At 38.8% G+C, this 26,990-nt stretch overlaps 1 protein-coding gene across 2 annotated transcripts in view; it reads left to right on the plus strand.

Moving 5' to 3' along the window:
* HECW1 (HECT, C2 and WW domain containing E3 ubiquitin protein ligase 1) overlaps positions 1-26,990 on the plus strand; it is a 461,143-nt gene that overhangs the window by 233,410 nt on the left and 200,743 nt on the right. For both annotated transcript variants that reach the window (XM_010381577.2, XM_010381578.2), the window contains one exon: positions 21,516-21,610. In XM_010381577.2, the coding sequence (XP_010379879.1) occupies positions 21,516-21,610 (95 nt within the window). The remainder of the gene's footprint in view (positions 1-21,515; positions 21,611-26,990) is intronic.

Below are 26,990 nucleotides of genomic sequence, written 5' to 3' on the forward strand. Positions count from 1 at the left end.
CTGGACGACAGAGCAAGACTCCGTCTCAAAAGAAAAAAAAAAGATTCTTTCTACGTAGATAATTTGATTCTTTCTGCAAAATAAGTGACTTCACAATGGAAGACTGTGCTGATCTATGTCTGTCTAATTCATTTATTCTGATTGTACTCTGGTTCATAAGATCTGAGTGTTTTTGCATTGCTAATATTGGGTAGCTAAAAACTTGCCATGAAGTTCAGGTATTCATGATGCTGGCAAACTGCAATGTCTGAGCAACAGTATTTTTTTTTTTTTTTAATTATACTTGAAGTTCTAGGGTACATGTGCACAACATGCAGGTTTGTTACATAGGTATACATGTGCCATGTTGGTTTGCTGCACCCATCAACTTGTCGTTTACATTAGCTATTTCTCCTAATGCTATCCCTCCTGCAGCCCCCCACTCCATGACAGGCCCCAGTGTGTGATGTTCCCCACCCTGTGTCCAAGTGTTCTCATTGTTCAGTTCCCACCTGTGAGTGAGAATATGCAGTGTTTGGTTTTCTGTCTTTGCGATAGTTTGCTCAGAATAATGGTTTCCAGCTTCATCCATGTCCCTGCAAAGGACATGAACTCATCCTTTTTTATGGCTGCATAGTATTCCATGGTGTATATGTGCCACATTTTCTTACTCCAGTCTATCATTGATGGACATTTGGGTTGGTTCCAAGTCTTTGTTATTGTGAATAGTGCTGTAATAAACATAAGTGTGCATGTGTCTTTATAGTAGCATGATTTATAATCCTTTGGGTATATACCCAGTAATGGGATTGCTGGGTCAAATGGTATTTCTAGTTCTAGATCCTTGAGGAATCCCACACTGTCTTCCATAATGGTTGAATTACTTTACACTCCCACCAACAGTGTAAAAGCATTCCTATTTCTCCACATCCTCACCAGCATCTGTTGTTTCCTGACTTTTTAATGATCGTCATTCTAACTGGTGTGAGATGGTATCTCATTGTGGTTTTGATTTGCATTTCTCTAATGACCAGTGATGATAAGCATTTTTTCACATGTCTGTTGGCTGCATAAATGTCTTCTTTTGAGCAGTGTCTGTTCATGTCTTTTGCCCACTTTTTGATGGAGTTGTTTGTTTTTTTCTTGTAAATTTGTTTAAGTTCTTGGTAGATTCTGGATATTAGCACTTTTTCAGATGGGTAGATTGCAAAAATTTTCTCCCATTCTGTAGGTTGCCTGTTCACTCTGATGGTAGTTTCTTTTGCTGTGCATTAGCTTTTTAGTTTAATTAGATCCCATTTGTCTATTTTTGCATTTGTTGCCATTGCTTTTGTTGTTTTAGTCATGAAGTCCTCTGGGCAACAGTGTTCTGAAGGCACATTTTTATGTTGACAGATATCTCCTTTCAGCATTTTGAAGTTCTCATTCCTTTGTCTTCTATTGTTTCTGTTTGTGTTAAGAAGTCATCTGTCAGTATGATTGTTGCTCCTTTGAAGGTAAGCTAGCTTTTTTCTTCATTGGATGATGATGTTGTTTTTGTCTTTTTTTTCTCTCTCTGATGTCTGATTGCTTTGTTCCTTTTGGATTCATAGAGCTTTTTGAATCTATACCTTGATGTCTTTCGATGTAGCACCATCATCTCTCTGCTCTCCTTTTAGATTTCAGTTACCTATATTTTAGACTACCTGCTAGTATCCTGTGGGTTTCTTGCTCTTTCGTCTGTATTTTCCATCCTTTTCCTCTGCACGCTTCATTCTGGATTTTTTTCTGACCTGTATTCCAGTTCCTTAAATTTTCTCCTCTAGGGTGCAGCACACCAACATGGCACAACTATACATGTGTAACAAACCTGCACGTTATGCACATGTACCCTAGAACTTAAAGTATAATAATAATTTTTTTTAAAAAACTTCTCCTCTATATTGTTTAATCTACTGTTAAACCTATACATTGAGTTCACTGTTTCAAAATTACAGTTTCTCAGAATTTCTCAGATTCAAAATTTCTGTTTGGTTCATTTTATAGACTTCATTCTTTGCTAGTAGTTTCAATCTTGTCTTCTTTTTCCTCGAGTGTTTTAAGTATGTGTTCGGTGACATCTACTTGTTTTTTGTTTTTAATTTAGAAAGGGGACTTTATTTTGTATACGGGTTTATAGTCTGCAGGGTGGCCATTCCACAGGCTGGGAAGTATAGACTCCGCTCAGCAAAGACTGGAAACAGGCACTTTGAAGGAGGAGAAAGCAGAAGAGGAACTTAATGTTTAACAGGTTGGCCAAATATACATATTTAACAGATTTTAGCAGGAGTTATGAATATTCACAAAGGGGGTCCTGACACATGTATATTGAACAAACATGTATGTAACATACAACACAAGTTCACATTAGGGTAGAGACTTAACATTTAAATGAATTACTATTAGGCCCTATCCATCAAAAGCTAAAGCAGGGACATGGAGGCACTCAGGTGTGCAGCCTCTGTAAACAAGCCAGAACCAGTCTATGGTCAGCAGTCTCTTATCAGAAGAAAGTTACTGAAATCATTCTCTTTTATGGTTTTTTATTTTTATTTTTGTTATTTTATTTTATTTTCTGTAAGTTACGGGGATACAGGTGGTATTTGGCTACATGAGTAAGTTCTTTAGTGGTGATTTGTGAGATTTTGGTGCACCCATCAGCCATGCATACATCACACCATATTTGTAGTCTTTTATCCCTTGCCCCCCTCCCATTCCTCCCCACAAGTCCCCAAAGTCCATTGTATCATTCTTATGCCTTTGTATCCTGACAGCTGAGCTCCCACATATCAGTGAGAACATATAATGTTTGATTTTCCGTTCCTGAGTTACATCACTTAGAATAATAGTCTTCAGCCTCATCCAGGTCACTGCAAGTGTTAATTCGTTCCTTTTTATGGCTGTGTAGTATTCCATCATATACACACACACATACACACACACACACATACATATATATACACACTACAGTTTCTTTATCCACCTGTTGATTGATGGGCATTTGGGTTGGTTGCACGATTTTGCAATTGTGAATTGTGCTGCTATAAACATGTGTGAGCAAGTATCTTTTTCAAATAATGACTTCTTTTCCTCTGGATAGATACCCAGTAGTGGGATTGCTGGATCAAATGGTAATTCTGTTTTTAGTTCTTTAAGGAATCTCCACACTGTTTTCCATAGTGGCTGTACTAGTTTACATTCCCACCAGCAGTGTAGAAGTGTTCCCTGTTCACCACGTCCACACTAACATCTACTGTTTTTTGATTTTTTGATTATGGCCATACTTGCAGAAGTAAGGTGGTATCACACTGTGGTTTTGATTTGCATTTCCCTGGTAATTAGTGATGCTGAGCATTTTTCATATGCTTGATGGCCATTTGTATAACTTCTTTTGAGAATTTTCTATTCATGTCCTGAGCCCACTTTTTGATGGGATTGTTTGGGTTTTCTTCTTACTGATTTGAGTTCATTGTAGATTCTGGATATTTGTCCTTTGTCAGATGAGTAAATTGTGAGAATTTTTTCCCATTGTGGGTTGTATGTTTACTCTTCTGACTGTTCCTTGTGCCATGCAAAAGCTCTTTAGTTTAATTAGGTCCCAGATGTTTATCTTCATAGAGCTTTTAGTTTAATTAGGTCCCAGATGTTTATCTTCATAGAGCTTTTTGAATCTATACCTTGATGTTTTTCGATGTAGCACCATCATCTCTCTGCTCTCCTTTTAGATTTCAGTTACCTATATTTTAGACTACCTGCTAGTATCCTGTGGGTTTCTTGCTCTTTCGTCTATTATTTTCTATCCTTTTCCTCTGCATGCTTCATTCTGGATCTTTTTCTGACCTGTATTCCAGTTCCTTAAATTTTCTCCTCTATATTGTTTAATCTACTGTTAAACCTATACATTGAGTTCACTGTTTCAATAAAAATATTGCATTTGCTTTTGGGTTCTTGGTCATGAAATCCTTGCCTAAGCCAATGTCTAGAAAGGTTTTTCCAATGTTATCTTCTAGAATTTTTATAGTTTCAGGTTTGAGGTTTAAGTCTTTAGTCTATCTTGAGTTGATTTTTGTATAAGGTAAGAGATGAGTATCCAGTTTCTTTCTCCTACATGAGGCTAGCCAATTATCCCAACACCATTTGTTCAAAAGGGCGTCCTTTCCCCACTTTATGTTTTGGTTTGCTTTGTCAAAGATCAGTTGGCTGTAAGTATTTGGGTTTACTTCTGGGTTCTCTATACTGTTCCACTGGTCTATGTGCCTGTTTTTATAACAGTACAATGCTGTTTTGGTGACGTGGCCTTATAGTATAGTTTGAAATCAGGTAGTGTGATGCCTCCAGATTTGTTCTTTTTGCTTAATCTTGCTTTAGCTATGTTGGTTCTTTTTTGGTTCCATATGAATTTTAGAATTGTTTTTTCTAACTCTGTGAAGAATGGTGGTGGTATTCTGAAGGGGATTGCATTGAATTTGTAGATTGCTTTTGGCAGTATGGTCATTTTCACAATATTGATTCTACCCATCCATGAGCTTGGGATGTGTTTCCATTTGTTTGTGTCATCTATGATCTCTTTCAGTAGTGTTTTGCAGTTTTCCTTGTAGAAGACTTTCGACTCCTTGGTTAGGTATATTCTCAAGTTTTGTTTTGTTTTGTTTGTTTGTTTGTTTGTTTGTTGTTTTTTGCAGCTATTGTAAAAGGGGTTGTGTTCTCGATTTCATTCTCTGCTTGGTTGCTATTGGTGTATAGAAGAGCTACTGATTTGTGTACCTTAATCTTGTATCTGGAAACTTTGCTGAATTCTTTTATCAGTTCTAGGAGCTTTCTAGATGAGTCTTTAGGGTTTTCAAGGTAAACGATCACATCATCAGCAAACAGTGACAGTTTGATTTCCTCTTTCCTGCTTTGGATGCCCTTTATTTCTTTCTCTTGTCTGATTGCTCTGGCTAGGACTTCCAGTACCATGATGAAGAGGAGTGGTGACAGTGGGCAACCTTGTTTTATTCCAGTTCTCAGAGGGATTGCTTTCAACTTTTCGCCCTTCAGTATTTTGTTGGCTGTGGCTTTCTCATAGATGGCTTTTACTGCACTAAAGTATGTTCCTTTTATGCTGATTTTGCTGCGAGTTTTAATCATAAAGAAATGTTGGATTTTGTCAAATGCTTTCTCTGCATCTATTGAGATGATCATGTGATTTTGTTTTTAATTCTGTTTATGTGGTATATCACATTTACTGACTTGTGTATGTTAAACCATCCCTACATCCCTCTTATAAAACCCACTTGATCATGGTGGATTATCTTTTTGATATGTTGTTGGATTCATTTAGCTACTATTTTATTAAAGATGTTAGCATCTATGGACATTGGTATATAGTTTTCTTTTTTGGTTATATCCCTTCCTGGTTTTGGTATTAGGGTGATGCTGGCTTCACAGAATGAATTAGAGAGGGTTCCTTCTTTCTCTATCTTGTGGAATAGTGTCAAAAGGATTGGTACCAATTCTTCTTTGATTGTCTGGTAGAATTCTGCTGTGAATCTGTCTGGTCCTGGACTCTTTTTTGTTGGTAATTTTTAAATTACCATTTCAGTCTCACTGCTTGTTATTGGTCTGTTCAGGATATCTAATTCTTCCTGATTTAAGCTAAGAGGGCTGTATTTTTCCAGGAATTCATCCATTTCTTCTAGGTTTTCTAGTTTATGTGCATAAAGGTGTTCATATTAGCCTTGAATAATCTTTTGTATTTCAGTGATGTCAGTTGTAATATCTCCTGTTTCATTTCTTAGTAAGGTTATTTGAATATTCTCTCTTCTTTTCTTGGTTAATCTTGCTAATGGTCTATCAATTTTATTTATCTTTTCAAAGAACCAGCTTTTGTTTCATTTATCTTTTGTAATTTTTTTGTTTCAATTTCATTTAGTTCTGCTCTGATTCTGCTCTTGGTTATTTCCTTTCTTCTGCTGGATTTGAGTTTGGTTTGTTCCTTTTTCTCTAGTTCCTTGAGGTATGACTTAAACTATCTGTTTGTGCTCTTTCAGACTTTTTTTTTTTTTTTTTTTTTGAGACGGAGTCTCGCTCTGTTGCCCAGGCTGGAGTGCAGTGGCCGGATCTCAGCTCACTGCAAGCTCCGCCTCCCAGGTTCACGCCATTCTCCTGCCTCAGCCTCCTGAGTAGCTGGGACTACAGGCGCCCGCCACCTCGCCCGGCTAGTTTTTTGTATATTTTAGTAGAGACGGGGTTTCACCATGTTAGCCAGGATGGTCTCGATCTCCTGACCTCGTGATCCGCCCATCTCAGCCTCCCAAAGTGCTCGGATTACAGGCTTGAGCCACCGCGCCCGGCCTCTTTCAGACTTTTGATGTAGGCATTTAGGGCTATGAACTTTCCTCTTAACACCGCCTTTGCTGTATCCCAGAAGTTTTGATAGGTTGTGTCATCATTGTCATTCAGTTCAAAGAATATTTTAATTTCCATCTTGATTTCATTTTTGACCCAAAGATCATTCAGGAGCACATTATTTAATTTCCATGTATTTGCATGGTTTTAAAGGTTCCTTTTGGAGTTGATTTCCAGTTTTATTACACTGTGGTCTGAGAGAGTGCTTGATATAATTTCAATTTTTTTACATTTATTGAGGCTTGTTTTATGGCCTATCATATGGTCTATAGTCTATCTTGGAGATTGGAGAAAGTTCCATGCACTGTTGAATAGAATGTAAATTCTGTGTTTGCTGAATGAAATGTTCTTTTTCTTCTTCTTCTTTTTTTTTTTTTTGAGATGGAGTTTCACTCTTGTTGCCCAGGCTGGAGTGCAATGGTGCAATCTTGGCTCACTGCAACCTCTGCCTCCTGGGTTCAAGTGATTCTCCTCCTGCTTCAGCCTGCTGAGTAGCTGGGATTACAGACATATGCCACCATACCTGGCTAATGTTGTATTTTTAGTAGAGACAGGGTTTCTCCATGTTGGTCAGGCCAGTCTCGAACTCCCGACCTCAAGTCATCCCCCCACCTCGGCCTCCCAAAGTGCTGGTATTACAAGTGTGAGCCACTGTGCCTGGCCTGTTGGATGAAATGTTCTGTGTATATCTGTTAAGTCCATTTGTTCCAAGGTATAGTTTAAGTCCATTGTTCCTTTGTTAACTTCCTGTCTTAATTACCTGTCTAGTGCTGTCAGTGAAGTATTGAAGTTTCCCCACTATTATTGTGTTGCTGTCTATATCATCTCTTAGGTCTATTAGTAATTGTTTTATAAGTTTGGGAGCTCCAGTGTTAGGTGCATTTATGTTTAGGACTGGGATATTTTCCTTTGGACAATGTCTTTTACCATTACATACTGTCCCTCTTTGTCTCTTTTAAACACTGTTGCTTTAAAGTTTGTTTTGTCTTATAAAATAATAGCTCCCCCTGCTCACTTTTGGTCTCCATTTGCATGAAATGCCTTTTTCCACCCCTTTTTTTTAAGTTTATGTGAGTCCTTATGTATTAGGTGAGTCTCCTGAAGGCAGCAGATGGTTGGTGAGTTCTTATCCATTCTGCAGTTCTGTATCTTTTAAATGGGGAATTTAGGCCATTTACATTCAATGTTCATATTGAAATATGAGGTACCGTTGCTTTCATCATGTTCTTTGTTGCCTGTGTACTTTGTTTTTGTTTTTATGCTTTTTAACTTGTATTTTTGTTTTATAGGTCCTGTGTGATTTATGCTTTAAAGAGGTTCTGTTTGGATGTGTTTTCAGGATTTGTTTGAAGATTTAGAGCTCCTTTTAGCAGTTCTTGTAGTGGTGGTGTGGTAATGGCAAATTCTCTCAGCATTTGTTTGTCTGAAAGAGACTGTATCTTTCCTTCATATATGATGCTTAGTTTCACTGGAAACAAAATTTTTGGCTGATAATTGTTTTGTTTGAGGAGGCTGAAGATAGGGCCCCAATCCCTTCTAGCTTGTAGGGTTTCTGCTGAGAAATCTGCTGTTAATCTGATAGGTTTTCATTTATAGTTTACCTGGTGCTTCTGTCTCACAGTCCTTAAGACTCTTTCCTTCATCTTAACTTTAGATAACCTGATGACAGTGTGCCTAGGGGAAGATATTTTTGCGGTTAATTTCCCAGATGCTCTTTGTACTTCTTGTATTTGGCCGTCTAGGTCTCTTGCAAGGCCAGGGAAGTTTTCCTCAATGATTCCCCCAAATGTTTTCCAGGCTTTTAGAATTCTCTTCTTCCTCAGGGATATCAATTATTCTTATGTTTGGTCATTTAACATAATACCAGACTCCTTGGAGGCTGTGTTCATGTTTTCTTATTCTTTTTCCTTTGTCTTTGTTGGATTGGGTTAATTCGAAGACCTTGTCTTCAATCTCTGAATTTCTTTCTTCTACTTGTTCAATTCTATTGCTGTGACTTTCCAGAGCATTTCACATTTCTAAAAGTGTGTACAAAGTTTCCTGAATTTTTTATTGTTTTTTCTTTAAGCTATCTATTTCCATGAATATTTCTCCCTTTACTTCTTGTATCATTTTTTGGATTTCCTTGGATTGGGCTTCACCCTTCTCTGGTCCCTCCCTGATTAGCTTAATAACTAACCTCCTGAACTCTTTTTCAGGTAAATCAGAGATTTCTTCTTGGTTTGGATCCATTGCTGGTGAACTAGTGTGATTTTTGGGAGGCGTTGATGAGCCTTGTTTTATCATATTACTAGGGTTGGTTTTCTGATTCCTTCTCATTTAGGTAGGCTCTGTCAGAGGGAAGGTCTAGGGCTGAAGGCTGTTCTTCATATTCTTTTGCCTCCAGGGTGTTCCCTTGAATTAGTACTCTCCCTCTTGGTCCTGGTACTCTCCCCTGTGATCCTGGCTCAAAGGATATGGCTTCCTGTGAGCCAAACCGCAGTGATTGTTGTCTCTCTTTTGGGTCTAGTCACCCAGTAGAGTCTACCCGCCTCCAGGCTGGTACTGGGGGTCATCTGCACAGATTCCTGTCATGTGAACCATCTATAGGTCTCTCAGCCATGAATACCAGTGCCTGTTCCGGTGGAGGTGGCAGAGGGTACAATGGATTCCATAGGGGTCCTTAGTTTTGGTTGTTTAATGCTCTATATTTGTGCTGGTTGGCCTCCTACCAGGAGGTGGCGCTTTCCAGAGAGCAACAGCTGTAGTAGCGTGGAGAGGGACTGGTGGTGGGTGATGCCTTAGAACTCTCAAGATTATATTCCCTTTATCTTCCACTACCAGGGTGGGTAGGGAAGGACCACCAGGTAGGGGCAGGGCTAGACACGTCTGAGCTCAGACTCTTTTAGGGCAGGTCTTGCTGTGGCCGCTGTGGGGAATGGGGGTGAGATTCCCAGGAGTGACATCTACCCGTTACTGAACATAAGCCTGTATCTGATGACTCTGATATCTGGAAATTCTATATATCTGCTTTTTGTCAGCTGTTTTTCTCTTTTTTTCTTTCTTTCTTTCTTTCTTTTTTTTTTTTTTTTCATTGCCTTGTCTTTGCATGTGCTTGGTCAATTTTAATTAAGAACTGTACAATGTAAATGAGAACTTGTAGAAATCAGTTGAGGCTTAGAATGATGCTACTTTCCTCCTGAAAGGTTTTGCATTTTCTTCTGACCAGTGCCTAGCAATCCAGAATAACCTCAATTGAATTTCAAGGCTTGAGATGATTTGGAGGGCTAAGGCTGGCGTATTTCTCAACAGTATATCTATTCACTTATTCAGAGTCCCACCTTGAATCGTGAGGGAATTATCAGAGCTTTCCTTTTTGACAGGCTTTAGATTTTTAAGTTTTATCCCCTTAACCCTGCAAACCTGTCAAACATTCTTTTCAGCTTCTCAGCCTCTCAGATGCTTCTTTTAGAATCAACACATTTACCCCTAGAGAAACAACCCCAAATCCTGGGCTTATCTCTGAGTTTTCATCTTCTGTATCTTGACCTCATTATTTTATTTTCCACTGCCTTGCTAGGTCTCTGATGCCTTCAGGCTAGGATTTCTAGATCTAGGGGGAAAAACTTTCAGGACATCTAATTAAATTTAAATTTAAAATAAACAATGAATAATATTTTTAGTGTATGTATATTCCATGCAATAATCGAAACCTGCTTATACTAAAAATTCATTCCTTGTTTATCTGAAACTCAATTTTAACTGGGTGTCCTGTATTTGATTTGGTAACCCTACTTTTGGCAGAGTTATGTATACATTTTAACAGCTTTTCTAGATGTTCTCTGAGTTACCTAGTACATTATTACTGAAAGTGGAAGTTTACTTCTGCTAGCTGGTCAGCAAACTTGAGTTATTAAAAACTTTTGAGAGACAAATCACCAAGAGAGGAGTTAATGTTTGCTTAAATCCTAGGTCTGCCATGAACCATATGTGTGATCTTATGTAAGTGGCCTTAATTTTGACCTCATTTTCCTTAGATGTAAAATAAGAATGACAGGTGACATTTACTGAGGTCTGATCATATGCCAAGCATTGTGCTAAACACTTTTTTAAAGAAGGTTAATAATAATTGGCTATACTTCATAGGATTCTTGTGAGGATCAAATTAGAAAATATTATTAATGGCCTGGTACATAGTAAGTGCTAATTAACTCTTAAGACAAATTTAAGTCATTGCTTTTAAACTTAATTGAACATTTTGCTTACTCAGGTCTCCTATCATCATTGCCTACTGATGTCTCAAGTGCTACAGCTGGCCTGCTAATCCCTTAACAGTATAGGAAGGTGGGGGGCAGGGAAGCAATTTTCTCATTTATTTAAGTGATAATAAACTGAAGTGAAACAATCCTTACTCTCTGAATACATCCCTTTAAATAAAGATTATAGCTGCAATCTGTGTACCAATAAACATATTTTTAGTGGAAGAAACTTCAGTTTTGCTTTACTTCATGAATGACATGGTCACTGTTATGCCCAGACCGTTTATTCCCCGAAGAAGACCACCAGAGTCCAGAGTCAAAGCCAAGCGGCAAGGATCTTTAATGCAAGTTCGAACTTGGTCCCTCCGTTCTACAGCATACAAGAGGGCCCCGAATGATGCATGTGGCCGCTTTGTATAGCCCGATGCATACAGGATATGTAAGGTTACAGAGGTACAAAGGAATTCTTTTGGTTGCAGCATCACAACTGGTAATTGGTTAATATTTTAAGTTATACAATTAACAGTTTTCTATTTGTTCCCGCGCATTTAGTAAAACTACAAACGGTTGTGACCTTATCAGGGGCTCTCTAGGTGGTGTTTCTGAGATGTGTGGGGGGGATGTGTTTGTACTGGGCTCAGGAAGTTGGGATAAAATAGAGGGATGTGTTTGTACTGGGCCCAGGACTAAGATATGTGGCAGACACCGGTAATTAGAACAGAACAGAGCAGGACAGAGACTTTCACAACGTTTGTCCTTACAATGTCTGGAGTCTATAGATAACCTAATCAGTTAGGTCCGGGGTCGATCTTTAACTAGGCTCAGGGCGCCACCCGGGCTGCCAGGGCACCGCCCGGGCTGTTTGCCTGTGGACTTCATTTCTGCCTTTTAGTTTTTTCATTTGATCTCTTTCATCACCGCTGCCCAAACTTGAAAATATAAATATATATATTATCAATGTATGTGTTTTAATATTTATGGATGGCTTTCATTCATAGCTCCCTCCTAAATAAGAAAAAACTTTAATGATTTAATATCTCTTTTGAGCTAGAATGGGAAATCATTTTAAATTACAGGGATATTTAGGTTAAATAAAAGGAAGATCAATTTGTAATCAAGTTGCTAAACACTGGAACATATTGTTGTTTAAGAAAATACTTGTTTAAGAAAAATACCTGTTAAAGAAAAGGGAAAAACAACCTTTGCCAACAACTTCTTAGGAGAGTACCATGATGTCCATTTCCAAAAGGGTAGTATAGAAGCAAGCTGGCGTCACTTCCCCCCACAGAAAATTTAAAACAATTGTATAGCACCAAGATGACCATCAGTAATATCACAGAACTCAAATATGAGGATAAGACAGCTCTCAGGGCCACAAAGCAGTGAAAAAATACCCTGAGCAGGTGGTAAGAGAATCAGACTTCCATATCCACAATGCCCCTCCCCTCAATCTACCTGGCACTAAGTACATGGAAAATTTTCCCCAGCTCACGATTTCTGCACTGGAAAAAGTGAAATGGAGGTAGACAACTAGCTTCCCCATCATTTTGGGTTCCCTGGCAGGAGACTTGTCCCTGCCTCAACCCACGAGAAGCATTGGAAGTGCCTAAAGAGAACTATCCCTGAGAGCAACCACAGACAAAGCATGGAGGAAAGACCACAATGCCTGGAAACTCTGCGATGTAGCTCAGCCAAAGGAGACACTAAATCAGGGTGAGTGTTCAGCAGCACCATGCCATGGAAAACTTGTTCCACAGATTCCCTTGGCATGAGCCCTTAGCCAGTTTTTCCATAGTCCTGGGATAACCCCTTTGGGACCTCCTCCATTCAGGATGGGCAGCAATCTAATTGTTTACTAGAAGTGAGGCAAACCTGGGCTTAACATGCCATCCAGTGTCAAAAAGGATGCAACCATATATAGTAGGGGGAAAAAAAGAAAGATATCAACAGGTAAATTACAAAGAATCTCTACACAAACATATCCAATAATAATAATAATAAAAGCCAGACAGAGAAGACTGAAATAAATAATGAAGCCTTCAATGCAAAGACACAAATGTATATCTACAAGAAAAACAGCAAACAGAAAACCATGACCTCCTCAAGAAGGCAAAGAAAGGAACTAGTGATTGACCCCAATGAGATCACAATATGTGCACTCTCTGACTAAGAACTGAAAATAGCAGTTTTAAAGAAACTCAGTGATCTCCAGTGATCTCCAAGATAACACAGAAAAAGCAATTCAGAAATTTATCAAGGAAATTTAACAAAGAGATTGAAATAATTTAAAAAGTAAAACAAATCTTGGAACTGAGAAATATATTTGCTGAAGTGAAGAATTTATTACAGGTTCTCAACAGCAGACTGAATCAAGCAGAGAAAAGAATCAGTGAGCTTGAAGACAGGCTATTTGAAAATACACAGAGGAGAAAAAAGAATAAAAAGGAACAAAGATCACCTACAAGACATAGAAAATTACCTCAGAAGACCAAATCTAAGAATTATTGGTGTTCAAAACGAATTGAGCAACAACAAGGAGTAGAAAACTTATTCAAAGAAATAATAACAGAAAACTTTCCAAAACTTGAGACAGAGGTATATATCCATCCAGATACAGAAAGATCAGAGAATACCAAACAGATTCAACTCAAATAAGGCTATACCAAGGCATATAATAATCAGGGTTTCAAAGGTCAAGGACAAAGATGGCATCTTAAAAGCAACAAGAGAATAGAAGCAAAGAACATATAAAGGAGCTCCAGTTCATCAGGCAACAGACTTCTGAATAGAAACCATATAGCCCAAGAGGGAGTGAGATGACATTTTTGAAGTGCTGAAAGGAAAAAAAAAAAAAAAAAACTGCTTCCCAGGAATTCTGTATCCAGCAAAGTCATCCTTCAAATATGAAAAAGAGATAAATTCTTTCCCAGAGAAACAAAGGCTAAAAGAATTCACTACCACCAGACCCATCATACAAGAAATGCTAAAGAGAGTTCTTTAATCTGAAAAACAAAAACAAAAAACACTAATGAGTAAAAAGGAAACATTTGAAAATATAAAATCCACTGATAAATTTAAGTACACAGAAGGTAAAGTACACAGACAAACCCAGAATACTCTAATACTGTAATTATGGTGTGCAATCTACTGACATCTCTAGTAGGAAGCCCAAAAGACAAATTGATCAAAAACAATAAGACCTATAGCAACCTATTAAGAGATAAGTAATATAAAAATATGTAAATTGAGACAACATAAAATCCAAATGTTGGGAGGATGGAATTAAATTATAGAGGCTTTTTTAAAAAATTTGTTCTTTTTTTCTATTCTTTGTGATCTAAGATAAGTTGTCATCTCCTTAAAATAACTTGTTACATCTATAAGTTTTTTTGTAAGCCTCATGGCAACCAAAATGCAAAAACCTATAATAGATTCACTAAAAATAAAAAGCAAAAAATTAAAACATACTACCAGAGAAAATCACTTAACCACAAAGGAAGACAGGAAACATGGAAAAAAGGAAGAGAGCAGTTAAAAACCAACCAGAGGCCAGGCGGAGTAGCTCACGCCTGAAACCCAGCACTTTGGGAGGCCGAGGCAGGCAGATCATGAGGTCAAGAGATCGAGACCATCCTGGCCAACATGGTGAAACCCTGTCTCTACTAAAAACACAAAAATTAGCTAGGCATGGTAGCGCACACTTGTAGTCCCAGCTACTCAGGAGGCTGAGGCAGGAGAATCACTTGAACATGGGAGGTGGAGGTTGCAGTGAACCAAGATCACACCACTGCATTCCAGCCTGGTGATGGAGTGAGACTCCATTAAAAAAAAAAAAAAAAAAAAAAAAAAAAACAGAAAACAAGCAACAAAATGACAGTAGTCAGTCCTTACTTATCAATAATAAAAACAAATATAAACACACTCAATTCTCTAATTAAAAGGGATAGAGTGGCTGAGTTAATAAAGAAACAAGATCCAACTATATGCTGCCTAAAAGAAACCCACTTCAGCTATAAAGACACAGATGGACTGAAAGTATAGAGGTGGAAAAAGATATTCCATGCAACTAGAAACCATAATGGGCAGGAGTAGCTATGCTTACATCAGATGAAATAGACTAAAAATCAAAGACTGTACAAAGAGATAAAGAGGGTCACTATATAATGATAAAGGGGTCAATGCAGCAAGAGGCTATGAAAATTATAAATATTTGTGCACCAAACACCAGAGCTCCCAAATATGTAAAGCAAACATTAATAGATCTAAAATGAGAGATAGACTACAATATGATCATAATAGGGGACTTCAATACCCCACTCTCCATAATGCCCGTATCATTCCAACAAGGAGATATTGTAAATAAACTACACACTGACCACATGGCCTAACTGACATCTATAGAACATTTCATTCAACTGCTATAGAAGATACATTTTTTTTATCAGCACATGGAACATTCTTCAGAATAGACCATATATTAAGCCACAGAATAAGTGTCAACAAATTCAAAAAAGTAGAAATCATATCAGGTATCTTCTCTGATCACAAAAGGAATACAACAAAATCAATAACAAGAGGAACTTCAGAAACTACACAAACACATGGAAATTAAACTACATGCTCCTGAACAACTAATGGAGAAATTAAGAAAGAATTTTTAAAATTTTTGAAACAAATCAAATAGAAATACAGCAAACCAAAATGTATGAGATACAGTAAAAAGCATTACTAAGAGGGAAGTTTATAGCAATAAACACCTATATCAAAAAAGTAGAAAGACTTTAAGTAAACAGCCTAATGAGGTACCTCAAGGAACGAGAAAACAAGAACAACCCAAACCCAAAATAAGCAGAAAAAAGAAATAAAAAAGAGCAGGGCAGAAATAAATTAAATCGATACTTCAAAAATACAAAAGATCAACAAAATGAAGACTCAGTTTTTTTGAAAGGATAAACAAAGCTAGAATAGCTAAGAAAAAAAGAGAGGAGACTCAAATAAATCATATAAGAAAAGAAAAGAGACATAACAACTGAGACCTCAGAAATACAAAAAATCATTAGTGACTATTTTGGACAACCATACACCAACAAATTGGAAAACCTAGAAAAAATGGATAAATTCCCAAGTACATATATCCTACCAAGAGTGAACCATGAAGAAATAAAAAACTGCAACAAACCAATAATGAATAATAAAACTGAAGCCATAATAAAAAGTCTCCCTTCAGAGAAAACTTCAGAACCTGATGACTTCATTGCTGGATTCTACCAAATGTTTAAAGAAGAATGAACACCAATTCTGCTTCAACTCTTCAAAAAAATCGAAGAGGAAGGAATGCTTCCAAACTCATTCTACAAGGCCAGCATTATCCTGGTACCAAAGCCAGACAAGGGCACAACAACAAAAAAGGAAACTACAGGCCAGTATCACTGATTAACATAGATACAAAAGCCCTCAACAAAACACTAGCAAACCTAATTCAACAACACATTAAAAAGAGTAGTCACCACGATCAAGTGGGATGCATCACAGGGATGCAAGGATGATTCATCATACACAAATCAATAAATGTCATACATCACATTAACCCAGAATCAAGAACAAAACCATATGATCATTTCAATAAATGCTGAAAAAGCATTTGACAAAATTCGCATCCTTTTATGATAAAAACCCTCAACAAACTGGGTATAGAAGGAACATACCTCAAAATAATAAAGACCATGTGTGACAAACCCATAACTAACATAGCACTGAATGGAGAAAAAAATGAAAGCCTTTCTTCTAAGATCTGGAACAAGACAAAGATACACACTTTCACCACTTTTATTCAATATAGTACTAGAAGTTCTGGCCGGAGCAATTAGGCAAGAGAAAGAAATAAAGGGCATCCAAATTGGAAAGAAAGAAGGTAAAGTAGACTTGTTCAAATACGACATGATTTTATATTTAAAAAAAAAAGATTCCACCAAAAATTGTTAGAACTGATAAACAAATTTAGCAAAGGTGCAGGATACAAAATAAACATACAAAAGTCATGTATATATGCCAACAGCAAACAATCTGAAAAAAGAAATCAAGAAAGCAATCCCATTTACAATAGCCACAAAGAATGTAAAATACCTAGGCATCAATTTAACGAGCAATGGAAAACTGTAAAACACTGTTGAAAGATATTGAAGTAAGCATTTAAAAATAGAAAGATATTCCACGCTTATGTATTGAAAGAATTACTATGACTAAAATGACAGTTCTACCCAAAGCAATTTACGGACTCAATGCAATTACTACCAAAATATCAATGACATTCTTCACAGAAATAGAAAAACTAATCCTAAAATGTATATGGATCCACAAAAGACCCTGGATAGCCAAAGAAATTCTGAGCAAAAAAGAACAAAGGTGGAGGCATCATACTACCTGACTTCAAAATATGCTACAAAACTGTAGTAACCAAATCAGCATGGTAGTGGCAAAAAACAGACACATAGACCAATGGAACATATAATAATAGAGGACTCAGATATAAATCCAGGCATTTGCAGCCAACTCATTTTCAACAAAGGTGCCAAGAACATACAATGGGGAAAGATTAGTCTCTTCAATAAATAATGCTGGGAAAACTGGAAATCCATATGCAGAAGAATGAAACTAGACCCCTATTGCTCATCATACACAGAAATTACAACAAAATGGATTAAAGGCTTAAATCTAAGACCTAAAACTGAAACTACTAGAAGAAAATATTGGGGAAACTCTCCAGGACATTGGTCCGGGCAGAGATTTCTTTGTGTTAGACGTAAAAATCACAGGCAACCAAAGCAACGGTTGACAGATAGGATTATATCAAGCTGAAAGTCTCCTGCACTGCAAAGGAAACAATCAACAAAGTGAAGAGATAAGCCAAAGAATGGGAGAAAATATTTGCAAACTATCTGTCTGATAAGGAATTAATAACCAAAATTACAAGAAGCTTAAACAACTCAAGAGCAAAAAACAACCTGATTTTTAAGTGGACAAAAGATGTGAATAGACATTTCTTAAAAGAAGATAGACAAATGGCCAACAGGTGTATCAAAAAAATGCTCAACATCAGTAATCATCAGGGAAATGCAAATCAAGACCACAATGAGTTATCATTCACCCCAATTAAAACAAGACAAGTAGTAACAAATACTGGTGAGAACACAGAGAAAGGGGAACCCTCATACACTGCTGGTGGGAATGTAAATTAGTACAGCCACTGTGAAAAACTAACAGATTCCTCAAAAAGCTAAAAAAAGAATCACCGTATGACCCAGCAATTCCATTACAGGGTATATAGCCAAAAGAAAGGAAGTCAATATATCGAAGAGATATCTTCACTCCCATGTTTATTGCAGTACTGTTCACAACAGCCAAAATATGGAATCCACCTAAGTGCCCATTCATATATGAGTGGATAAAGAAAATGTGGTATGTAATATTATTCAGCCATAAAAAGAATGAAATTCTGTCATTTGCAGTAACACGGATGGAACTGGAGGTCATTATGTTGAGTGAAATAAGCCAAGCACAGAAAGATAAATATTGCATATTTTCATTCATAGGTGGGAGCTAAAAAAGTGGATCTCATGGAGATTGAGAGTAGATTGGTGGTTACCAGAGACCAAGAAAGGTAGAAGGAAGAAGAGGATGAATAGAGATTGATTAATGGGTACAAATATACAGTTTGATAGAAGAAATAAAATCTAGTGTTTGATAGATCAGTAGAGTGACTATAATTTATAATAATTATCATATGTTTCAAAATGGCTAGAAGAGAATAATTCAAATGTCTCTAGCACAAAAAAGACAAATACTTAAGATGATGTACATCCCAATTACATTGATTTGATCTCTACAAATTATGTGCATGTATCCTGAAAATATGTACATCTATTATGTATCCAAAAAAAACTAAAAATGGAAGAAACAAAGAAGAGTACAGAGTTTGAAGTGTTCCATGAATTCTTGGCTCAAAATATGCACTGATCTGCTCATCTAGCAATAGGGTTCAATGCAGGATTGTATATCATTTCCCTGGCCTTTTTGCTCAAAGGCATTGAAATAATTTTTTCTTTAAATGGAAATCTAGTACTGCCTGTTTGGGATCCCTGATACCTAAAAGTCCCTTCCACCCAACTGAGCTGAAGGTGAGGTCATTTGGCCCCTCCATGCTGATCCTACCGGCACCTACCAGCAGAGTAACTCATGGACTAGGCAACACCAACTCATTGTGATTAACTAGATGGATGGCTCACTGCTTTATTCCGAGTCCTTCCCTGATCACTGACTTATAGGAAACTTGCCTCTCAGGCCAACACAGTGTTAGATCCAGGTGTGTAGACCTAACATGGGGACAACTTTGAGGTGTCTTGGAGAATAAGTACAGAACTGGGTTATAAGATTGTCCACCAAGAGCTTGAAAAGACAATCAACAGATATGTGAAAGAACTGTAGATAAAATAATTCAGGAAGGAAACTCAAAGTATAGGCATATCTGAAGTAAGAACACGTCCACTAACAAAGGGACTGATAAGCATCCAGGCATCACCCAGGCAATGGAAAATCTGAACAACTGCAATTCAATTCAATGACTTCAAAAAAAATTTAAATAGCTAATTAAAACTTGATGAAAAAGTTTAATCCTACTAATAATCAAATAAATGAAATAAAAATAATAATTGGATTCTATTTTAAGCCTATTTTTAAGTGATGATATTCAGTGCTAACATGGGTTCTATGAGATGGTCAGACTCACATTTCCTGATAGAAATATAAAGTATTATTTGGCAAGCAATTTGGCCACAGAAAGGGAGGATCCCTAAAATATTATTTTGTTTGTTTGTTTGTTTGTTTTTTGAGACTGAGTCTTGTTGTGTTGTCCAGGCTGGAGTGCAATGGTGTGATCTTGGCTCACTGCAACCTCCACCTCCCAGGCTCCAGCAATTCTCCTGCTTCAGCCTCCCGAGTAGCTGGGATTGCAGGAGTGCACCACCATGCCCAGCTAATTTTTGTATTTTTAGTAGAGATGAGGTTTCACCATGTTGGCCAGGCTGGTCTCAAACTCCTGACCACAAATGATCCACCCACTTCGGCCTCCCAAAGTGTCGGGATTACAGGCGTGAGCCACCGTGCCCAGCCCATATCTTTTAACCTGAGAAAGACTACTGCTATATTCATATCTATAGCACTGAGTAGTTAGGCTGAGGTTTAGCTACATATAACAGAAATCCTAATGGTAAATGCATAGGTGTTGTCTGCCAGGGAGGCTGCAAAATATAGTACTTTAGCTGGACATTGTCACTCAAAATAAAATTGAGATTCTGTTATTAGAGGAAGGGTAGAATGGATGTCGGGTAGGTATCTAGCGATTTTTGCTCCATTGTCCTAGGGGGAAATTTTGAACTTAAAAAATAATTTGTAAAAAGTAATTGGTTTTCAGAGAAAAGCCTGAATTTCCAAATATAGGAAATATTTGCAATGTGTAAATCTATTCAGTTGTTCTACATAAGTAATGTTATTTGAGGAGTTTTTAATGATAGTTGGCCATGCTTATTTCATAATGTCAATTTTTTTAAAAAGCAAAATGTATTATTCTATAGTTTATACTCTCAATTATGCAAAAATCTCAGAAGATTGTTATTTCATTTATACTTATCTTCATTTTTCATATTTTCCATTCTGAGCACATTTTAAATGCAAGCTAAAAAGTTGTAGACATTATTTTTAATATGATACTTGATGGCAAATTTTCATATTTGAGAGAAAAGATCTCAAATTGGAGATTTCTCATATTGTTTCAAACAAAATACAAAGGACCAAGACAGAGCCTGGTAATTTTTTTTAATTTTAAGAAAACAAATCCTATAAACAGTGAATTGGGGAAAGCAAGTCACCTTCAAATGAACTGAACTCATGTTGGCTACAGATCTTATCCTCTACAGAACCAAATGCCAGAAGGAAAAGGACTCATGTTATTGTCATTTAGTCATCACATCATCACAATCACTAACACTTACTGAGCACTTAATTGAATCTAAGCACTTTTATTTGCTTAACCAACATCTTATGAAGTCCTATTTTAACAGGGGGTACAGGGACTTATTCATTGTCTCACAGATTGTAAATAATGGAGCTGAAATTCAAACCCAGTGTGATCCCCCTAAACTCTTTGTATTCTGCTAAACATCTATAGAACTTTTTTTTTTTAACAGAGTCTCACCCTGTTACCCATCCTGGAGTCCACTGATGTGATTATAACTCTCTGTAGCCTTAAACTCTCGGGCTCAAGTGATCCTCCTGCCTCAGCCTCCCAAGTAGCTGGGAACTACAGATGCGTGCCACCACTGCCAGCTACATCTACAGAACTTTGAAGGAAAACAGCTTGTGGTGCATTATCATCGATGGGTATAGGAGTTTAGAAAATATGGAAAATATGCCTCCCTCCCATGTACTTCAATAACTTCTCAAAGTATTTCTGCAAGTTACCAAGATATTAATCACAATGAATTGAATAATAGGACATTACAGAAGGAACAGACAGGTGGTAGGCTGTCTTAGAACATCTTAGAACTAAGGGTTTAAAATCAATGACCTCTAATGGGGTAGGATGGATCCTGAGAAGTCCAAATAATGGACTTCACTTGGATACAAAATGTTAAGGCCAAAACAATTTTTCATGTCACAGTTTTAGGAAGAAGTCAGACCTGTCCTTGAGGCCACATGAGGAGCATCATTGTCGAGTGTGGCCTGGCTTGCTCGTGGGGGGAATTAGGTTGCAGTTCTTAGAGATGTCCTCTGTGGCCATAGCTGTCTCTTCCTGGGTTATACCCTACTTCTCAGTCTCGTTTTTTGTTTGTCTTTCAGCTGAAACGAAGATCTGCTTCAAATACTACCATGGAGTGAGTGGGGCCCTGCGAGCAACCACCCCCAGTGTCACGGTCAAAAACTCGGCAGCTCCTGTAAGTCTCATTTCTCCGTCTGCGGTTAGACCTAACTCTGGTCTTTCTTCACTTGCCCATTTTGTTCTTGTGTGTGTGTGTGTACATGTACATACACACATATGGAGATATACTGATAGATTGATTATGAATAAATGGAGAGACACCTCAAAATAGCCAAGAGGAATGAGATCCATAGTCGACCTTATCAAAGCTCATGCTACACTTGTGTGTTAGGCAGGAGCCAAGCTTCTGTATTTTCCTTAGATGGCCAAATGTTTCTAACAGAGACATGTGCAATCACAGCGTAGAAGCCTTTTCTTTGGATCACATTTTTTAATTGTTTGGTTTTAAATATTGATATTTTCTTATGTTTTTGTTTCTTTTAGGCTTGTAAATAAGTTAATGAAGTGGGATTTATTGCCTCAGGTTGATTTTAGTCATAGAATTATAACGTGATAGGCCCAGAAAGACCAGAATCTCTCACCCTTCTCTGTGTATAAATGAGGACAGTGGCCAAGGAACCTAAATAATCTATCTCAGGTCACAGAACTCATTGCAGATCCAGGATTTAAGTCACATCTTTTGTTCCCTGCTGTGTGACTTTGCTCAGGCCTATGGTAATAGATGCCATCTTTCCTAAGTTACAATCCAGTTTTTATCCTTGTAGTGCTTCTCACTTAGTTCTTAATACATCTGATTAGGCTGAAATGCACTGAGAAATGGCATTCCTTTTCCTTTTCCTTTTCACATAAATTTAAAATGACCAACTGGGGAGGCTGGACAGAAACCAGTGGGGGAGTTTGTCATGCTAGTAGAAGTAAAAAAGACTCTTTTTTTTTAACATTATAAAAAAACAGGCCAGGCCCAGTGGCTCACGCCTGTAATCCCAACACTTTGGGAGGCCCCAGGCAGGCAGATCACTTGAGGTCAGTAGTTTAAGACCAGCCTGGCCAACATGGTGAAACCCTGTCTCTATTAAAAATACAAAATTAGCCAGGCATGGTAGCGAGTGCCTACAATCCCAGCTACTTGGGAAGCTAAGGCAGAAGAATCACTTGAACCCGGGTGCAGTGAGCAGAGATCGGGCCACTGCACTCCAGTCTGGGCAACAAGAGCGAAACTCCGTCTCAAAAAAAAAAAAAAAGAGAGAGAGAGAAAGTATTTGACATCAAATATGAATGATTCAGAAAGGACTTTGACTCCAGAAAATATTCCACTTTGCTGCTTTGCAAATCAGTTCTACAGCATCCTGAAGATGAGCTGATTGAGGCCTTGGTAGTAAGCAGTAAGGTAAGCACGCCCAAGACCCAAAGCCTGGCTGGACACTGAACTGGGTTTACTGTCCAGGAACTCAGCGGTAGGCGCAGTGGAAAGAGAGGGAGAGGCACATGTGCTTTTGAAGGCTTTGCTGTTTTTCCCTCACTGGCCATGCAGATTGGAACATGATTCCTGTCTGTCTGGGACAGCAGTTTAAGTGTGAGAATCTAGGAAGGTGTCCTCAGAGTGCCAGAACCTCTCTTCCAGGCCCGTTTGTTTGGGCATCCCTCAAAAGAGGGTACCCCCTAAAACCAGACAGGTCCTGATACCTGTTAGCCAATCATTGAGGCTGGAGAGACAACTAAGTCAAGGTAGCTTAGGGACAGCTAAATTGAGGCAGAAAAGAAAAGGTGAACCAGAAGCTAGGGAGACAGAGCAGGAAGGCATTGAGCACACAATAGGCAGAGAAGGAAGGAGGCAGGAAGTGGAGTGAAGCCAATTAGGGAAAACCCTTCCACTGCAGGCCTGGCCTCTTGCCACTGCACAGCAGGTCACTGAATGAGGCAGACACAAGGATCCCTCAGCAGGGATTGGCCGTGCCCACTGACGGGACTGGCCTGTTGGTTCAAGGCTCAGAGAGGAGAGGAGTTCCTCACCTTCTTCTGCTCTGGAATGATACTCTGGGTGTGTTGGCCAGCCCTGGAATTCAGATAAATTCTTACCTGAAGCACTTTTTCTTATTTAAATAAAGCTCCCTAGAGCATTTGACTTCTCCGAACTCAGCCTGCTGGAGACTCCAGATGTTCACCTGCTGCTCAGACCAGTGCAAAGTGTGACATATATCATCACAGTGTTGTGCAATGTAGGCTTAAAATTAAACAAGAGGCCAACTGCCCAGAAAATGGCCTCTAAAGTATGATGTACAGCCCCTTAGGGCAGGATAAATTGTCAACAAGCATGTGCTCCCCAAGGGCTGCCATCACCAGAAACAAAGGCTTGTACCTCAGAAGAGGAAATGAGATGCTTCCATCACACTGTTGACATAAAGTTCAGCAGGTGCCTCATTGCTACTGCCCTGACCTCATCTTTGTCATTCCATGTGAGCTGCTGGTGCTTATACTTCAAACTCTGGCATCTTGAAATATTTTGACATATTGCTGTCATCCTGATTTTTATCTCCTTAATGATTTTCTCACACAAATCAGTAGACACTTGGGTTGACACTTGAATGTACATCCTGCAGGCAACTTTTATTCCCCAAGCATGTGAGAGCTCGATCGCATAACCCCTGTGCCACCAGGGACAAAGGGAGAAATCTTGGGCTCCCGTTGTCATGGTGAAAATGAGTCCCTGGAGTCCCGGGGCAGAAGGCAGCACACACTATCCCACAAAACTGTATTTTCACGGGCAGTTAGGTTTCATAGGAGCCACACTAGGAGGAACTCCCTTTGTTTGATAGCATGGCACACTTCTCAAAGCTGTTTCTCACGCATTACTCTAGTCGATGCCCAGCACGTCTGCGGAGAGAGGCAGGAGCTATCATTCTGGTTAAGTGATCATTTGGCTCTATGGTGATGGAGCAGAACCACATTTTACTTACACTTTTTGCAACCCAGCTCAGTTTGGGTATAATCTAGCAACCTTCCGGGTTAAATAAGCCTTTGCAGTCTGGTCTGAGGACTTGAACACACTGTTTCTAAGGGGAAATGCTGTGAAGTTTCCCTAAATCAATTTCTTAATAAACTTGGAGTGTCAACTTCTAGGTTGAGGATTGCTGCTGCTGCATTCATCTCTTATGAAGAATTACTGTGTATTACCATTATATCACGTCCCAAAAGTCACTGAGTTGGTTTGTGACAATACACTAAACCTACCATTCTTTGAAAAGGAGGAACAAGCTGTCACATGCTCCTTTGGTGTAATCAGTGCTTTAACTTTCTGAGCATTGTATGGTCTCACGATGCATCAGTCCTTTTTCTCATTGTCTTGTTCCCTCTCATCTTTGTCTTTGTCCCATGGGCAACTGTTGAGGTCCTTGTTTAGAAAGAGGTTGTCTTCTACTCTTGTCTTGCTGGGGCTCTCATTTATTGTATATAGGAAACTATGATGGATGTGCTTATAGAGATAGATGAAATATAAGCCCTGTCACTGAGAACTCACGGTTATAAATTATAAATTATAATACTGTGTAAAGTCCATTATAAATTATAATACTGTGTAAATTATACTCCATTATAAATTATAATACTGTGTAAAGTCTCCGGTACTGGAGCGTGCTGTGCTGGTGTGTAGAGAAACCCGTGACCAGGCACCTGCAGCAGCTGTGCTGGCTGCGGGAGAAGGGGGCGTGGCCTGAGGCAGGCACCATGAGAGGGCCTTGGCCATGCCTTGAAGACAGACAGGCAAGGCCAGCAGAAGGGATGGCCTGTACAAAGGCGTGGGGTGAGAATTGGCTTAGGCCTGACAGGGAAGGAGACCTAGTTGTTTTAGGTTTAAAGAACATGGGACTTATTGTCCCTATATATCCTCCTGTTTTTCATACTTTTTGTGTCTTATTGGGAGCACCTATCATATTTCATATCTTTCTTTTATTTTCTGTAGAAAATCACTGTCAAAGGCAAGCTCTTCCTCTCCTTATTCTGGCCCTTGCTAACTCCCCCTTGTGCATTACCGTTACAGTCTTCTTAAATAAGCCCCATGATATATTTTTCTTTCTCTGATTATACATCAAAAAACAGAAACCAGCCCATCCCTACAGTTTGCCAAAGACAGGGTGGGTAAACTCCTCAGCCCAACACACAGTCCACTGAAAATAACCAGGCTGCTCTGCCGGGTCTGGACCTGACAGTGAGTTTTCACATCCTCCTCTTCCCACTCTCGGGTACCCAGCCGACGTCATCTGTAGGGGCTGCTGGAGGGAGTGGGAGCCCTCCCTTTGCCTGCTGGTTCTCTTACAGTGCCAGAGACTCTGATGCAGTCTGCAGCTGTTGATGTGAGCCAGGTAAGTGAGAGTCCCGAGCATACTGCTCCCACACCTGGTTTATGAGACCCTCCCTGCACAGCGTTCACCTGGCGGTACAGTGGGCCTCCTCCCCACCCATGCTGAGGCCTGGGACTGCAGCCTCCGGATACAGAAAATAGGTAGCTGAGGAATGACTCTGGCAGAGTCCAAGCAATTGGGAAAGGCTACCAGCATGCAGGGCAGGCTGAGAACATGCAGGGCAGAGTAGAGGACCCCGTGCGGGGCCATCTACTCTGGAGTAGAGACTTCTCTTGATTTAGAGGCTGGGTCATGTATAGTCGAAGGTGTATTTTTTATTTTGTCTTTATCAGCATTAAAATGTGTGGAAACCCCATCAGGATTATGTTACACTGGATTATTCTTATTCTCACCTCAGATTGCTATTGTTTATTTATTTACTTCATATTTTTTATCTTCTAACTCTTTCAATGAGAAGTTGGAAGGAAACATAGGGAAATCCTCTCCTTCTTCCTCCAAGTTAATCTAGTGCCTCTGCAACCAAGCTTTTGATAATAACTGAACAGCATAACATTCAAAGTAAAGTTCTTTGCCAGAGAACAAAGAACAGCTGGGTGCAGTGGCTCACGCCTGTAATCCTAGCACTTTGGGAGGCCAAGGTGAGTGTATCACATGCGGCCAGGAGTTCAAGACAAGTCTGGCCAACATGACAAAACTCCATCTCTATAAAAAAATAAAAAATAAAATAATATTAGCCAGGCATGGTGGCGCACGTCTGCGATCCTAGCCACTTGGGAGACTGAGGCACAAGAATCACTTGAACTGTGAGGCAGAGGTTGCAGTGAGCCGAGATCACACCGCCACACTCCAGCCTGGGCGACAGAGCGAGACTCCATCTCAAAAAAAAAAAAAAAAAAAGGAAAAAGAAAAAAGAACAAACTTAAACTATCTTTTCACTAGTTCACGTTTACAGATTCATTTACTTTGTCAGATCCCCTGAGCATAGTGTTGACACTATCCTCTAAAAAAAAAAAAAAGGCAACTCAACAGGACATTTCCCCACCAATATAGGGTAAATTAGCACTCTAAAATAGGGTCAAGATTTTCCTCCACATCAGTCTGAATCTCCTGCAGTGGACACATAATTGATGAATACCTCCC

This window comes from Rhinopithecus roxellana, chromosome 6 (assembly GCF_007565055.1).
Source record: "Rhinopithecus roxellana isolate Shanxi Qingling chromosome 6, ASM756505v1, whole genome shotgun sequence".
Taxonomy (NCBI): Eukaryota; Metazoa; Chordata; class Mammalia; order Primates; family Cercopithecidae; genus Rhinopithecus; species Rhinopithecus roxellana.